The sequence below is a fragment of the Perna viridis genome, chromosome 4 (genome assembly GCF_037379345.1).
Source record: "Perna viridis isolate PV_CMFRI_1.1 ecotype Kerala chromosome 4, ASM3737934v1, whole genome shotgun sequence".
Lineage (NCBI taxonomy): Eukaryota > Metazoa > Mollusca > Bivalvia > Mytilida > Mytilidae > Perna > Perna viridis.
The window spans coordinates 10,038,385-10,056,398 of NC_142448.1; the positions used below are offsets into that span (position 1 = coordinate 10,038,385).

The following is an 18,014-nucleotide window of genomic DNA, read 5'->3' on the forward strand; positions in this document are numbered from 1 at the left end:
TTGTATATCTAGACAATGTTCTAAAAATGCATGACCATTGTTTAATTACACATGGCATCCAGCCCATATCACTTTACAGAGACAAATTTGGGGTGTATTTTCCTACTCCCATAAAAAAACCTCATTGCTCTGTGGTGCAATACAATGCATTTAACATTTTCAAACTTATACCAAGAGATTCAAGTGTAGTAAATAATAAATTTCTATTGACCCAACTACTTTTTTCAAGTCTATAAAAGCCACATAAGCTGATAACTTTTTCAATTTTTTTGTCTCTATTATGGATGTTCAGGTACTCAAATGGTCGATAGTACTTTGGCTCTTTCTGAAGCCATTTTGCTCATTGATTATAAAGTCAAGATCAATAAGTTTTTGGGTAAGTCCAGCATTCAATACGCCCCACAACAAAGTTTATATGAAGACAGTGCTATTCCTATATAGGACATCAGGTCTCGAGGGTCAGCGGTCGATGACTTTGGAATAGGCGTTATAACCCCTTTACTCCACATAACAGGAACTTTTCCAGAGTCATAACAGATGTTAAATATAGGAGTAACAGCGTTCAACGCAGTTGGATTTATATAAAGCTCCACTTGAATATTTTCATACCCGTTGATTTACCATTTTTTAGATCATTTTAACACATTAAAAACTTTTTCAGTAGTAGTTACACTATCTAAATACTCATCACAATATATCACACTATCTAAATACTCATCACGATATATGTCACTATCTAAATACTCATCACAATATATGTCAGTATCTAAATACTCATCACAATATATCACACTATCTAAATACTCATCACGATATATGTCACTATCTAAATACGCATCACGATATATGTCAGTATCTAAATACTCATCACAATATATCACACTATGTAAATACTCATCACGATATATGTCACTATCTAAATACTCATCACAATATATGTCAGTATCTAAATACTCATCACAATATATCACACTATGTAAATACTCATCACGATATATGTCACTATCTAAATACTCATCACGATATATGTCACTATCTAAATACTCATCACGATATATGTCACTATCTAAATACTCATCACAATATATGTCAGTATCTAAATACTCATCACAATATATGTCACTATCTAAATACTCATCACGATATATGTCAGTATCTAAATACTCATCACAATATATCACACTATGTAAATACTCATCACGATATATGTCTGTATCTAAATACTCATCACGATATATGTCACTATCTAAATACTCATCACGATATATGTCACTATCTAAATACTCATCACGATATATGTCAGTATCTACAATTAAATGGTGTATTACTAAGATTTTGATTTAACATTGCATTCATTACTACATTTTTTTCACTACTAATTGATCCATCATTTAAATTAACTTCCATTGGAATTTTATTTTGCCACTCACTTCCTACACAGATTTTCCCAATTTTTCGTAAAAATTTTTTTTGGGATTACTAGTAGAATTAACCAGATCCTCCTGCACTGTATACCAATATTGACGTTTAGCTCTATTTACAATTTTGTTGAATGACTTCCTTGTCTGAACATATATATGACACAACTCCTTTCTATGGTTATTTGAGACACACTTTATCCAATCTGTTTCCAAATGGCATACAGCATTCCAGAGATTAGTTAACTTGTTATTCCACCATGGTTTTTGACATTTCCTGGCTTTGTTTTTGACGCCTTGAGTAGCACAGTTTTATGCGGTAACTTCTCGGACATTTCATCTTTCAAGATATTCACAAACTTACAATTGACTGCATTTTGTGTAGTTTCTGAGTCCACTAAATTAGCGATTATTTCGTTTATACCCGATTTAATGTTCTCATCATTTAGCGACGTGGTAAATTACGAGTGTCATATCAGGTTTTCTTAGTGGTTTTTCACACGATTCAGTCTCTCGACAAGGTAGTCCAAAATTTAGTTGTACATTCCATGTAAGTAGAGAATGATCAGGCACGATTCTTCTCAAATTAAGTTTATCTGCTATACCAATACGTTGGATAATATTGGATATTCTAGCGACACTAAAATCTGTAAAACAGTCAAGCATCTCGTAGGGAACAAAAAAATAATATACGACGTTACAACCTCGGGTTGAAATAAATGTATAGTCATTGTTCAACATGTTGCGCCCATTCACTATACAGCAGTTTACATCAATAAGGAAGTAACAGAAACTGCCACCATAGGAGTTGTGCTGAAAGTCAACTACGTTTCTCTTTGGAAGAGTATCTACACCTTGGATAGAATCCTGGAAGTCTGCACATCGACTATTCCAGTCACCACAGAGGTAAAACATACGTCCATCTGGAATACTGTAAATTTGAGACATTAGAGTCTCTAAGAATTTGTGTATATTTATAGCACGGGGTAGGGTTTTCTGGTGTTAGATACACTAAGCATATGAAGAAACACATAATTCTCTTTGAATCGTATCCATATTCTACCATCTGTGCTGTCCTCCACTATATGAATGCAGAACTGGTCACATATATTATCTCATACCATAAGCCAGACACCTCCAGATCCACATTTTGCTCGAACATGAATATTTCTCCTGTTATGCCCGAACCACTTTTATCCATCAACGGAAACACTATTTGCATCAGTTAAATGGGATTCAGCTATACCCACAACATTATAATAAATATAATCCTGTTCTTAAGACAAAAGAATATTTGAATGAATGAGCAGATGCCCAGCCTGTTCAAAATTAGCAATGAGTTACTTGTGTACCCTTACGTTGTCTGCTTCTATTGAAAGACGGTTTTTTTATTGCAAGAAAGGTTTTAATGTCAGAGAGACTTCTCTTTCTGACAAGACATTTCATGACATGATCAAATGTAATGATGACATTTGAAATTTATCTTGAAATTGGTCTGACTATAAATAGTAACTATCAGATTTCTGCATAAATGTTGTATTTGAGTTTTTACTTATTTATTATGTAGCCAAGAGTAATCAAGGGTACCAAGATTCTAGCGGAAATCAAAAGAATCAAATGTAATTGAAAAGTAATTAATTACATTGACTAAGTAACTGTAATTTAATGAATTACTTTACTAATTTTGAATAATTGTAATTGTAATTTAATTGAAGAATTTGGCAAGTAATTGGGTTGTAATTAATTACTTTTGCATTTAATTTATATAACATTATTCATCACAGAACAAGACAAAATAATCATAAAACACTACACATTTCAAAATAAACAAACATGAGTGAGTTTGCTTTTACAACTTATTAAATGCATCCAGCCAAAAAAATATGCACTGATCCAGAATGTTTTAATCCTAGCATCATGAAAATGACTAACACAGAATTGTACATAAAATGTTCTTCAACATAAAAATCCAAAAGGAGACAAAATAAAAATAATTACTAATAAAATAATTAATTGGAAAGAGTGAATAACCAAAATATGATCACGAGTGCCGAAGAACGCCTAGATTTAATGAGTGCTGAACTTATTCCGTGCACAAGTTAAATCTTCAAGCGTTCTTGGCACGAGTGATCATATTTTGATAATTAATGATAATTGATTATCCTATTTATTATATAGATTGTCTCCATTATTCTTTGTTATTTTCAGCATAAATGTAAAATTTAGTGAATGGTGGAATGACGTTTTGGCGGGAGAAAGCACAAAAGTGAAATTATCAAATTTATTTCACAGTGTGAATTATCCAAACAAAATTACACTGGGAACATTCGGTAAATCACGGCTATCTGTACAATAATTCTCTATAATAACTTTAATAAAATAAAGTGAACTGACTTATTACCTAGGTAGTATCTTAAAAGAAATGCACACAACTTGTTCCCTTTCAAATCAACCAAATAAAGACCAATAACTCTCTCTAAAGAGCTAATCTATATAATTTTTTTATCTCAAAAACCAAATGACAAACTTAAACTATGCGGCCTGTAACTGTTTCTAAATTCGATATTTCAGTATATATTTTGTGGGTTTTTGATGTGCATGTATCACCTTCTGTCTGCTCTTAACCATGTAACACAGGAGGATGCCAGTGTTTACAACACTAACCTGAAATGATGGGGAAAGTATCTGGCTACTTTTGATATCTGTCACCCTGGAATTAGTCCACACTGTAAACAAGTTTCCATTAGGCTGTTTTGCTTTGATACATTTGACACCTCCTGCATGGTAGGTTTCATAAATTTGTATTCCTGTAATGTATAACTTCTCAGGAAATTCAAGCTGTAAAAGAAATAAATATATGAAACAAAAATTAAATAAACCCAATAGTAGTTATTGTAAATTCAAAAATATGTATTAACAAATGCATCATTTTTTTAAACTGTAATCATTGTATTTGAGCAAAAATAAATGCACAGACAATATATTTAATGATGATACAGTCACTGACAGTATATAACGGTAAGCTCCACCTACTCTACTGTTGTTATATTAACAATTTAGCATCACCATGATTACCAGTAAGGTGAAAGTGTTAAATAGTAATTGTTGTATTAAAATTAAACTTGATAAAAAATTATTAAGATTGCAGTATAAAGACAGGTCTACATTAGAGATATAAGGTTTCGAAAGTTTGGGTGAGAATTAAAAAAAAATACATCATTGAAGCCTCATATTTTATCCAAATCCTAAGTCTTATTGATATATTCTTATTTTAAGTCAATACCTTCAGTCACTGTCAATGTCTATTTGCTCTAAAACAATTTCAGTTTAGAAGAAAATGTCACAACATTCAAAGTCCAAAATGTGTGCTTATGGTTATTACAATAAAATGCAAAAGATGGTAAATATATTGTCAGGAAAAACTTAAACTATTTCTTTATTTGATACAGGTTTGATGCTAAAGATCCAGTACCATAATTTATTTAATGCTTAAAATTACCATTAAGTATTGATTTCCATCTTTAACTTTTGGTGCCCAGGCTCCAGGGATATCACCATAACTAGGATATACTTTTGGTGGACCTATCACACATGTAGCAGGCCAACTACACAAAAACCAAAATCACTGAATGTCATGCTTATCAAATAGATTTGGAAACTTAAAATATACTTACAGTGAATATGTATGGTACATGTTAAAGAGGTCTGACACAGCTTGAAGGTTACATGGTTTGTCAAACTTTTGTTAGTTCTTGTAGTTTTAAGTATTCTTTGTGGACATGAGCATAAGGTTGCAATGAACATGTTTATATTTGTTGGGAATTTGGAGTCAAGGATTGACAAATTCTAATACCACAAGGACTTTTACCACATGAACAATAGTAACCCCAAACAAATGTTGTAATGATATATAAAGGGGAACAACACTTGAACAGAGATACTTCCCCAGACTACACTTGCTTTGGAAACTTTCATGATAAAATGGTATTTGCTCATTTTTTTCAATTATTGTTACCATTGAATTAAATGTTTCTACCCAAGAGTGTCCATGATTGGTGAATAAAACTATCTTAGGATTTCATGTGTTAAAATAAGGGTATTCATAATAATTCAAATGTAATGTAAAAGGTTTTTTTTTCAATTTGAAAAAAAATGAACAATTACCGTAGCATACAGAAAGATATATAATTTTTCTAAAAAATTTTCAAAACTAGTCATATGTAATAATTCAAAATGATAAAAAGAGCAAACAGTATAAACTTAGTCAAAAAGGGTTATGACTGGGATTTTCAACAAGAGAAAGACAAACAACATGAAGATGCATGTACATATATTTTATTGCTTTTGCATTCATACCAAATAAGAAATTATCAATATTTAACACAGTGATTTAATAGAACAGAAATTTTCAAGTCCTTTGAAGACAGTATTAGGAAATATCAATAGAGATTCTTCCTACTTGTATTTTTTTTAAATACATATTAATATCATAGTTATGTGAGCTGAAGAAGAAGCCATAATGACAGAACAGTTAAGAAATAACCAAAAAAAATCAATATTTCTTTAGAAAAGGGCAATAACTTCTACAAGGAAATGACCAATCTCCTGCACAGAGGTATATTAGTTACATTTTTTATTAAATTTATTACACCTCAACTGTGCTTAGTACTGTTCTCAACCTCTTTCTTCAAATTAGTACATATATAGTAATTAAGCCAGAGAGAGCTTAATAGAGTTTTCACACCTCAAGGAACAAACCTTATGGTCGTAATAATTAAGACAATAAACTAGACATATGTTTAAATACATCTGTAAGGAAATTATCCATCAGAAAATACAAAAGACAATTTGTACTAACTAAGTGACTAAGTTTAGTTTCTTTGATATTTTTATGTAGTATATATACCTTTTGTTATCATACTGTGAGGAGTAGTTGGTTACAGCAGAAACCCATTGTTCAATCGTGTCATTTCTATTAAATGCTGTGTTGTTTGTTGATGTAACTCCACTTGTTTTTGTGCCTGTAATTTTCACAGCATCTATTTCCACCCATGATTTAGAAACTGAACAGTCAACCTCTATATGCAGTCTACCACATGGAAATGTCAATGCCTTGAACAAGGTAATATACACTTAACACTGAATGTACATGATCTCATCACATAATATCAAATCTTAAAATATGAACTGTATAATGTATAATATATATTGTGTAGAAAAGATAAAGGGATAAAAGTAAGGAAGACTGCAGCCTACATCTCTACCATTGTCATTTTTTTTTCATTTAACTCTCAATCAAGACTCTATTTGTTAATGGTTTCTGTTTGACAGGAAGGGACACCTCAATTTAACCTGTAATATCAAGCATGGATCTTTACTGGTTTAACATCTTTAACAAAAATGAAATGTTTACCCTTCTTTTTTTAAATGCTTTGATAAATTATCAAGAAAAATAAAACAGTTGATTAAAACTGTAAAGGGATGATAAGTTTTTAAAAAATAATTCTGAATTGTCAAATGCCACTAAATCTCTAGCTTTGACATGGGCACGTAAGAGGGAGATTATGGAATTTAATATGAAATATGAGGAGGCTCCAGTGGGAGACTTAACACCTACAAAAATATCAATTCATTCAACTTTGTCCTCTTACAGGTTATATCTGCCTCATATTGTTCTTCCTATTTATGAAAAATGATGTGAACATGTAGGTGTTATCATTATAAAAATATTTACCTGGAATTCGGGAGAGAATATCCTAGCTTGATCAATATTTTTAACAGTATTTGTTTGCCATACAACTTGATACTGATTGTTAGGGTTCATTGCCAGGATTTTCTTCACACCTCCAGCATGGTATGTTTCGTAAATCTCTATCTTTTCAATATATACTGGTGTTTTAAAGCCAACCTGAAAAATGAGTATCAGTAAGATAAACTATTAACCTGTTTACCAATAGAAGGTGTCATTTTTAAGTGTAATGTAGTGGGTAGATATATAGTGATTGTTTTTCTTCACACAATAAAATTAGTATAAGATGTGACTTACTTCACACATGGCTGAGATAAAACTTCGGATTTGTGTGGCTTTACAGAGAAATATTTATTTTCACTATGTCAAAATGTAAAAACAAAGTATGCCTTTCTGAAGAACAAATATTGTCAGATAGAGCACATGTCAGGAAATCTCAGGCTGTCTGAGGAACAAATATTGTCAAATAGAGGGCAGGTCAGGAAATGTAAGGCTGTCTGAGGAACAAATATTGTCGGAGAAGAGGTCAGGAAATCTCAGGCTGTCTGAGGAACAAATATTGTCAGACAGAGCACAAGTCAGGAAATCTCAGGCTGTCTGAGGAACAAATATTATCAGACAGAGCACAGGTCAGGAAATTTCAGGCGGTCTGAGAAACAAATATTGTCAAATAAAGCACAGGTCAGGAAATCTCAGGCTGTCTGAGGAACAAATATTGTCAGACAGAGCACAAGTCAGGAAATCTCAGGCTGTCTGAGGAACAAATATTATCAGACAGAGCACAGGTCAGGAAATTTCAGGTGGTCTGAGAAACAAATATTGTCAAATAAAGCACAGGTCAGGAAATCTCAGGCTCTCTGAGGAACAAATATTGTCAGACAGAGCACAGATTGGCTAGATTTATTTAATTACCTCAATGTACTGATTAGCATTAATATGGCCTTGCGCCCAAGCTCCCCTAATATCTCCATACCTGGGATATACACTAGGATTCCCTACTACTTGGTTTGCATTCCAACTAAAGAAAAAATAAAAATATGAAAGGTAAGTGTGAAAAAATGTGATAGAATGATATTCAAATACATTATTTAATATTTTATGAAAATTCATTTTGATACACGTATGTTGTGACATTAATCCTCAGATGAGCTAGTTCTCAATTATTCAGTTTGATTTGACCATGCTTTCTAAGTGATTGGTTCTTTTTTAGCAAAACAGGTTATTTTGTATAACATGGCTTGTGCACTATGATGTCATTAACCTTGATTGGACCATACTCTGGGATTCAAATAATACAAAAAAAAATGTTTTGATCACAAATCAATTATTAAAATTTGGACTGTCCTCCATTAGAAATTAAAAGGACTGATTTCTGAACAGATTATACTCAATATTAGAAACATTTCTTAATTAACTTCATGTTTTACATACGCACATTAAAATGTACAATGTCCATTGAAAACAAGTTTCAGTCATTTGGACCAACAATCTTAAAGATTTCTGATGACTGAAAGATGTCTGTTTTCTCGTTTTAGCAACATTATTTCTGTAGGACATAACTAAAAGAATATAGAAGAAAATAGTCACAATTGCTTGATTCATAGGTAACAAGCCTACATATTTTTATTTTTCATATTGTGTTTGAATTGCCATAGTAAACAGAAATTAACATTCAGTTTTTCATATAACCCATGTTCTTAGGAGATAACAATTATATAGAATGCGCTGTAGATTTCAAAATTAAGGGAGATAACTCTGTAAAGAACATTCAAATACAATAGAATCTATTGGATTTTCAATGTTGATTATCTTCTAAGAGCAGGCAGATTTGAATGAATAATTACACATTTCATCATATAGACCCACAAAACAACTTAATTATAAAAAATAAAAATATGTAGCCTTTTTTGGGGTGTATCACATTTTTCAGATTTTGCATGATTCTTACAATGACAGCTAATTAATAAAGAGCTTTGCTGAGAGCAGCATGATGCAACCACAATGGTAAACCCTGAACAGATACAATACTAGTTTTGGCACACTTAATCATAGGACTAAGAGATCATCATGGGCACAACAACTGGTTTTGAAACAATATAGCACAAAAATTGAAATAGAACTAAAAAATAGACCATAAATAAAGAAGCCACTTTTTTTTTTTTTTTTGGAGTGGCCTATTTGACTCCTTATTAATCAAAAACTGTAAGAGATATCTGAAATCTAATTGATAAATGTAGGAAGGGATTTTCATAAGGAATCAAATAAAACAAAATTGAAATTTGACCAAAAATGCAAAAGTTGATTTTTTGGGGTGTGGCCTCTTTGACCCCTTATAACTGATAAAAAAAAAACAAGATAACTGAAATCTGATTGATTATTGCAGGCAGCAATTTTCATAAGGAATCCAACAACAAAAATTTTGAAGTCAGACCAAAATTTAAAAAGTTTTAGGACCATGGCTTAATTTTGTACCTCTTTAACACCAAAACAGTTAAAGACAGACCTACCCTGTAATAAGTTTTCAAAACAGGATTTCAAAAGGAACAGATAGAAATCTGATTAACAATAGGCTTTTTCTATCAATTCTAATGATAACACATATTTTCCCCCTTTTAGCTCCTTATTTCCAAAAGGGGTGGATCAAAAACCTCCAAAAACTATAGAGCTCTCTCCAATGTCCCTAGAAATAATGTGTTTAAATTTCAAAAAGATTGGATAAGTTTTTGTAAATAAACTAAGGTTAACAGACAACAACAGGTTGTGCGGTCCTATGAAAATAAAATTTTTACAAGCAGGCAGTAATTTTAATTTCTGTTTCCCAAGATTTTGCATTTTCCTTGGAAGAACCTGATTCCTTTAAATTATCCCTACAATCTCTATGGTAAAATTTAGATTTTAACATGCTTGCTATAGCTCACATGTTGCAAAACCTAAATTATACCAGCTTGAGTGGAAAATAATTGTAATCACTCATTACTTAAGAAGAATCTAAAGGAGAAGGGGCCATAAAGGCTCTCATCAGCCTAAAATACAACTGAAAATTAATCAAAAAGTGTTAAAAGATTTAATAGTTAATTCGGAGACTTCAATTACTCACAAATGAGAAAACATAAGCATTTAAAATAATTCTTGCATTCAAAGGACAAAAAATTGCATGAAGTTTACCAGAATTCAAATATTCTGTCAAACATCGTGCTTTATGGTCACTTTCTGGTCATATTTTTGGCAAGAAAATTGTATCCACACCCAAGAAATAACTTCACATAACCATTTACAGTAAATGTGTTAGAATGAATAAATATTTGTAATTGTATTTGTATTACTGAATACATTCATTATAACATAGTTTATCATGTGTGAAAATATAAAGTTGTTACTTGGGAGAGTACAAAGTTTTTGGGATGTAAACAACGTATGACAGAAAAAACAACAAAATATACAATTCTCAGCAGTTTTTGTTCAATGATATATAATTACAGCACCATTATGATGTTATTACAATGAACTAATGCCACAAACCATTAATTTTCCTAATATTTATATATTTTACTACATAATTTTAATGTTATTACAACTAAGTTGATATTTTTAGGCAATATTCATAGTTTAATGCCCCTACACCCTTAAACACAGATCAGATCTTGAATTCAAGGATTTAACCACTTCAGCCCACTGTTATAAAAACTAGGAACAATTAATTTGCACTTTGCTAGATATGATTTACATGGAAACTTTGGGTGTGTAATACAAATCTGTTTACCAGTATTTGATTAATTGTCACATATTTAGTCTTATTAAGCAAAACATTTCCTTTCCCCATCAGTTTGAATTACAACCATCAATTCTGTTATGAATTTATGGTATGTAGAATGGCAACAGTAAAAAGGACTGTTAAAGTATATAAAACTTCTTGCTTTATTCAACAAGGTTGAAGAACCTAAACAACATATGTAAATACCAAAGGGTAAATACAACCAGGCTTTATTATATGAAGGTTAGACGGTGCATTCCTATTGTTTGGTATATCATATGAAGGTTAGACGGTGCATTCCTATTGTTTGGTATATCATATGAAGGTTAGACGGTGCATTCCTATTGTTTGGTATATCATATGAAGGTTAGACGGTGCATTCCTATTGTTTGGTATATCATATGAAGGTTAGACGGTGCATTCCTATTGTTTGGTATATCATATGAAGGTTAGACGGTGCATTCCTATTGTTTGATTGGTATATCATATGAAGGCTAGACGGTGCATTCCTATTGTTTGGTATATCATATGAAGACTAGACGGTGCATTCCTATTGTTTGATTGGTATATCATATGAAGGCTAGACGGTGCATTCCTATTGTTTGGTATATCATATGAAGGCTAGACGGTGCATTCCTATTGTTTGATTGGTATATCATATGAAGGCTAGACGGTGCATTCCTATTGTTTGGTATATCATATGAAGGCTAGACGGTGCATTCCTACTGTTTGATTGGTATATCATATGAAGGCTAGACGGTGCATTCCTATTGTTTTATTGGTATATCATATGAAGGCTAGACGGTGCATTCTTATTGTTTAATTTGTATCTCATATGAAGGCTAGACGGTGCATTTCTATTGTTTGTTTGGTATATCATATGAAGGCTAGACGGCATTCCTATTGTTTGATTGGTATATCATATGAAGGCTAGATGGTGTATTCTAATTGTTTGATTGGTATATTACTGCTTCAGTGGTTTGTCTCATTTACATTTCTCCTTTATTTCACTATAATATTTCCATTCTAACAAATAACAAAATAACAAGCCTTACCTGTTTGCATCATACTGTGAAGAATATGACAGGACATGGCTTACCCATTGTTCTATTCTATTTTCATTCAACGGTAAGTTTTTTCTGCAAAAAACACAAAAAAATGGAATAAAAGCAGACATTCTACAGCTTATTTGAATAGCTGGCATAGATCTTTGATATATAGTTTTCCGTCACAAAATATCAAATTCATTATTTTCTAAGAAATTATCATCATATCATATCAGTGAAAAACACATTTCTGGTATGAAAAGTTTTCATTACTGGATGTTAGTTTTCTGATTTCTGTAAATATTCATAATTTCTATCTCTATTTTTTCTTTACTGCTTCTTTATATAATTTCAATTCACGGTTTTGGAAGGAGTCAAGAAAAAAAGTTCAAACAAATTCATTACAATTGATGAACAAGATAAGGATCATTATATTATGCCAGTCTGGCTAGGGGTGGTGATTTGATAGACTCTCCAAACCTATACATATTTAGACTGGATTATCAACCTTTGGCTTTGTCCTACAGTAGGATACAAATATAACGACAAAGCCAAAGTTATACTTCACTGAAGGTATCAGCTAATCTGTAAAACCAATTTAACTAATCTTTGATAATCCAGTCCAGTTTAGTCGATACCTTCTGTGAAGTAATAACTTTGGCTTTGTTATTATATTTGTATCCTACTGATTTAGTTTGGCCAAAGCATTGTAATTCTCCACAAATTTCATTTGGTTTTTGTACTTTTCCCTTTGATTTTCTGAACAAAATTTTGGCAAATCTTGAACGCGAGCTGGACTCCCTACATGTTGATTGGATGGCCGACAACAATAGTGGGTCCAATAAGGGGGGTTCAAGGGTAGTTTTGTAATTTTTTATTTTAAAAAATCCAACAAAAGGGAGGATTCAATCCTTATAACCCCACCCCTGGATCTGCCATTGGGCAATTACAATCATACTCTGAATCTTCAGTTTTTATCATGATTAGAGGTCTATCATGGGAAGGCTGTGTTGAATTTATTGTGGACTCCTTTGTTTGAGGCTCAACAATAAGGGGTTCTCCATATCTGAAACAAAAAGAATTATAAAAATAATATTCAGGCATTATATCAATCAACAATCATAAAAATTAAGTTTACATCTCATCCAAACATTAAATCATGATACAAAGATATACTATTTGTATTGCTGAAAAAAAAGAAATACATACATCAACTTGCTCTCCAAATGGAGTTGTAATTTACATCATTTATATTTACATACAGCTACAATGACGTAATTGTGTGAAACTTTAAATCTACACCTATGCACAGCAGCAATATATGCCTTGTCAAGTTTGTTTTTAAAGCATGGCTATAGAATGTTTAATTTACAAATTTAAAAACACATTATGTAGAGCAAAAATAAATCACTGTACATGTGTAATCACCTATATTTGTATTAACCTCACATGCATTGGCGCATGAGGGCATAATATAACAAAGTCAATATCAAAAATTAGGAAATTTTCATTGTAGTGTACCAGTAAGTTGATTTTGATATACCTGTATTTGGCATCTTTAACCAAAGTGCCAAAATTAAGCATGCAAAAAAGTATCTTACACGAAAATATTTACCTTCAAATTTTGTTGGAAGAAAAACATTTGACACATACTACCACCTATGTTATGTATTGAGACAATAATTAACACATTTTTGTGTCCATATATAGTTACTATTTAATTAGTGAAGAGGTTGGTCTGTCAATCATCATGCAATTACAATAGAAATTTTTTAGGCTTCATTTTTCTTCAAGTTATAAAACTAAACATATTAAAACATACAAGCATGATTTCTGTGCCAAATTTACTTAACAGATCCTGTCAAACAAAATCATGCCCAAATTTCAAGACAAAACATTAGCATTCTGTACAGAAGGTAAATGGAAGCAGCTGGCACACTGCCCTTTTTGATGGGTTTCATAAACTCCCTGCCCTTTTCTGTCAATTTTCCATGAATAGATGTTTACACTTTGCCTCTAACATGCTACAAATGTAGAGTGTGTCCTTTATACCTGGATAACCTTGTCGTTTTGAAAACCTGCAGGAACATACGACAGAATGTTTATATTTTGCTCTCTAAAGTGATACATAAATGCTTTTCATTGTGGAATAAAAATTTGTGCAAGCAGATTTGGGGGAAATACTTCTGTCGTAAAAAAGTAAAAATGATAAAATGTACTCTCTATTTCTGAATGATGTCAGCAGTTATCTGTGCATTGATTTTGGTTGGCAAAAACACAAGCAGTGGAATTGTATTAATAAAAACTTTTAACAAAGTTTAATGGTCGTCATCATGAACTCTAGGATCCTTACGGTGTATCCATTTGCACCATGAAAACTGATTTGCTCAAGGTGTCATAGTTTTCCTTTTCTCTTTCATCTACCCTGGACTTGACTTTCTATGGCAACTTAGCGGTTGTTTCTAGAAAAGCAATGGACATTTACCCTACCTGTGCACCTGGTCCATGCTCCCTGTTTTTAGTGGAGTCCAAGTTGCTCATTTTCTTTTGTTACTTTGTATGTATTATTTTGGTTATTTTATGTTCTTTGTATGTGACTGTTTTCAATCTCTGGTATTTGTTCCTGGATTACATTCTTTTGATTTCCCCTAGAACCTTGGATCCCTTGATTACGCATTAACACATCATAACTTATAAATTCCATTTTTTATAGGAATTTTGTCATATATACATGTATGTAGACATTGTATGAAGTTATATGAGCTGCTAAAAATTTTTCTGTCAGAAGTGATGTATTTCAAAAATGATGTACATGATGTATGCAGTCAGGAAATCATAGTTCAAACTTTTTAGAGCTGATACACAGTGTGTTTCATAGGAAGTATTGCATGTTCCCATTGGTTGAGACATCAGTAATACTACAATGTTCATAGCAGTGCATTATCAACAGAGTAAATGATAAAGAGTGTACAAATATCTCTGTCCCTAAAACTTTTTTTTTGCACTGGAGGTTATGAGATTGAAAAAAAAATCCTGTAAAGTATTTATTGTTCTTGCTATGCAACACTTACATAATCATTAAACCCTTTTGAGGTCAAGGCTGATTGTTTTGCTGATTTTTAAACACTGCTATTTGTTTCATGATTAAAACATGTCAAGTCGTAAAGCACATAAAAAAGCACATATAACATGTAAGGTGTCATTGTTCAAAACTAACCCATGTCAGTCTGATATCTTTTTTGGCATGAAGTATATAAGTGTTAACTGGTATGCCTGTACAAAACAATTATTTGTTAAAAGTAGTCCAGATGGCAGTTTTTATTATCTGACTTTTATGCTTCACTAACGCCACAGTGAGGTGACCAAGCAAAATAAAAATTAGCCTTCCATAACAGCATAATTATTTGGACAATGTTTAATAAAAAAAGGGAAGACTATACCAGGGCTTTCATTACCTTTTCAGTGAACAGGCTTATTAGAGAAAATGGACTATTTACACCTTCAAAATATATCAAAGGGAGAATGGGGCCAATTGTGATTTTGAACCGTCCATTTTCACTTTTTTAACTGTCTAAATTTTGATAGTAGCCAGTTCTTAATGAAACCTCTGCTATACGCTGTACATATGAAAACCAAAGAAAGCACAGATCTCACAGAAAGTAGATCTCACCATTTTCAAGACAGAGGCAAATCATGCCAACCTGCTTACCAAAAGTTTATTCCTTAATGAAAATAGTTGTACATTACATGTATGATAGCTCATTTTAAATGTCAGCAATCTGTCAGTAGCTTTGTCATAAATTTTAGGCATGAACATGTTTCACAGGAGAGGATGAAAAATCTATTAGTGAGAATTTCTTGCCAGTAAACTACTCTTCGACCAGTATAATTCAGTTATAAAGTGTTATGTCACTGCAAATTACAATGAAAAGTAAGTGATTTTGAACTATGTGGCTGCACAAACTGAGTTAGATTTGTGAATATATATACTCCCTGATTACTCCTACAACATAAGAGGTTGGAATTCTATTCCTCAGGATGGCACCAAGTCAGAAAATAGCTTGCAACCTCCAGCATTGCTAACTCCCTGGTTAGAATTAGATGCATCAAAGTGAAGACAAACAAATAAAACTTTTAAAACACAAAAAAACTAACGTAGAGCTACCGCTTCCCATACTAAAATGCAATTAATACCAAATGACTCGGTCTTTTTCTGGTCAAGCAAATTTTTTACAGTAAACTCAATAAGTTATTTGCTTTTAAGTCAAGATTTCTTAACAACGGAAGTAAACAATTACTGAGTAAGCAACGGCACAACTGCGGAAACCAGTGTTCCGGAAAAGGACCACAGTCAAATAAGCTTTATTTAAGTCGACAAGTTCATTACAATATGATATTTAAAGCTCTTAAGACCTTTTATTACCGACATAAGATACATAAATAGCTATACATTGCATGCATACATGTATCTGAAGTTATGCAAATGATTTTGTTTACATAGAACATATAGAACATAGAATTAATAATATTGCCAATTAAGGGCCCACTGGGGGCTACATGAGTATAGTATACATACAAAGAAGAAAAGCAGGCCGGTAGCTGTCGTTAGGCAAAAAAGCTTTTGCCTGCACTTAATTTTGCCAATTTTTTTTCTTTGAGATAAAATACATCCAGGAGAGGCATAAATGATGCTCTAAAACGCGATCTCCGTGGAGCTTCGGGGGCTTCGCCCCCGCCCCCCCCCCCTGGACCTGCTGGGGGCCTTAATCGGCCCCCAGACCCCTGCCGTAATTTTGCCTACACTTCAATTTGGCCTCAGCTACGCGCCTGAAAAGAACAATTACATAGTACAGTTTTATATTATACGTTGCTGCAAATAATTTTTTCAACTGCACTGGGCATTTTCCGGTTTTCAGAAGTAAGAAGATAAATAAATTTTTGTTCATTATTTCAGAAATGGAAATTTGAAACTTCGTTTTCAACCAACTCAAAAAGAATCTTTCAACATTAGAAAAATTTTCATACACTATCAAAAAATGAGTTTCATCTCCTACAGCATTTATTTGACATTTGTTACAAAAAAACTTTCATTTATAGGAACGTTAGAGTATCGACCTATTTCAGTCATAAGTTTATGAGCTGAAATACATAATTTAATAATAGATTTTCTTAGTTCAAATTCTTTTTAATTTCAGCTAAATAATTCTCAAACCAAAATGCTGTCCCAACTTAAAGTATGTGCATAATTTGCCATTTTCAAATTTAGCTTTTGTGGAGCACCAACTATCTCTATATGTGTTGATCAAGTTGTTTTTAATATCTTTTTAAATTTATATTTAGATATTTAGATATTCTCTTATTTTAATTACCATTTGCTATGATGAATAGATTTACAGCAAAAATAAGCATCCTACCCCCCCCTTAAAAAAATGTTGAAAAATTGTGTGCGTTAAATCATGAAAATCACTCACTTAGTGATCCGCACCGGTGATCCTGTCAAGAATTCCCCCCCCCCCTTATCTAAAACTCTGGACCCCCCACTGATACTAAATCAGATAATTACAGCTGGAGCTTGACCATGTAATATTTTAATAGTTTGTAATGCCATTACTCTGATACGTCTTGCATATAAAGTAGACATCTTGGCCTTTGCTGAAAAATCATCAAAAGAAGAGTTACAATCAAAATAGACGTAACACCCTTTCTTGTATTTTATTCTATTTTCTTTGTATTAGTCATTGAACAAAGGTGCCAAGAGAGAGGGCAAAATTGAAATTTGACAAAATGAATGTGTGAAAATAGTTAATTTACATAGGTTTCTGTCAATTCTTTTTAAAATATCAAGCTGTTTCACAGCTTTCGACCAGATAGATTTATTATGGTTGTCAAAATTTAAAATTAAATCAAAATCTACACCTAAAAGTTTTACAGTATCTTTATACGGTATATTAATATCAATATTAATATCTAGTGCTCTATCTGCGGTCTTTCTACCTACAGCTATCGCTTGACACTTCTCTGGGTTTACTTAAAATGGAACCAACCTATTA

General features: G+C 32.1%; 1 protein-coding gene across 4 annotated transcripts in view; it reads right to left on the reverse strand.

Annotated features, from left to right (window-relative positions):
- The window catches only part of LOC148618787 (uncharacterized), a 32,889-nt gene extending 16,628 nt beyond the window's left edge, over window positions 1-16,261 (reverse strand). The window contains exons 1-8 of one of the 4 annotated variants that reach the window (XM_088577995.1): window positions 16,159-16,261; window positions 12,923-13,030; window positions 11,974-12,057; window positions 8,080-8,185; window positions 7,153-7,326; window positions 6,325-6,530; window positions 4,918-5,023; window positions 4,083-4,256 (exon numbers count right to left, since the gene is read on the reverse strand). In XM_088577995.1, coding sequence (XP_088434121.1) covers window positions 4,083-4,256; window positions 4,918-5,023; window positions 6,325-6,530; window positions 7,153-7,326; window positions 8,080-8,185; window positions 11,974-12,057; window positions 12,923-12,945 — 873 coding nt within the window. In that variant the 5' untranslated portion in view covers window positions 12,946-13,030; window positions 16,159-16,261. Of the gene's footprint in view, window positions 1-4,082; window positions 4,257-4,917; window positions 5,024-6,324; window positions 6,531-7,152; window positions 7,327-8,079; window positions 8,186-11,973; window positions 12,058-12,922 lie in introns of all 4 variants that reach the window. The other 3 variants (XM_088577993.1, XM_088577994.1, XM_088577992.1) reach the window with 3 other exon arrangements.
- Window positions 16,262-18,014: the final 1,753 nt, after the last annotated feature.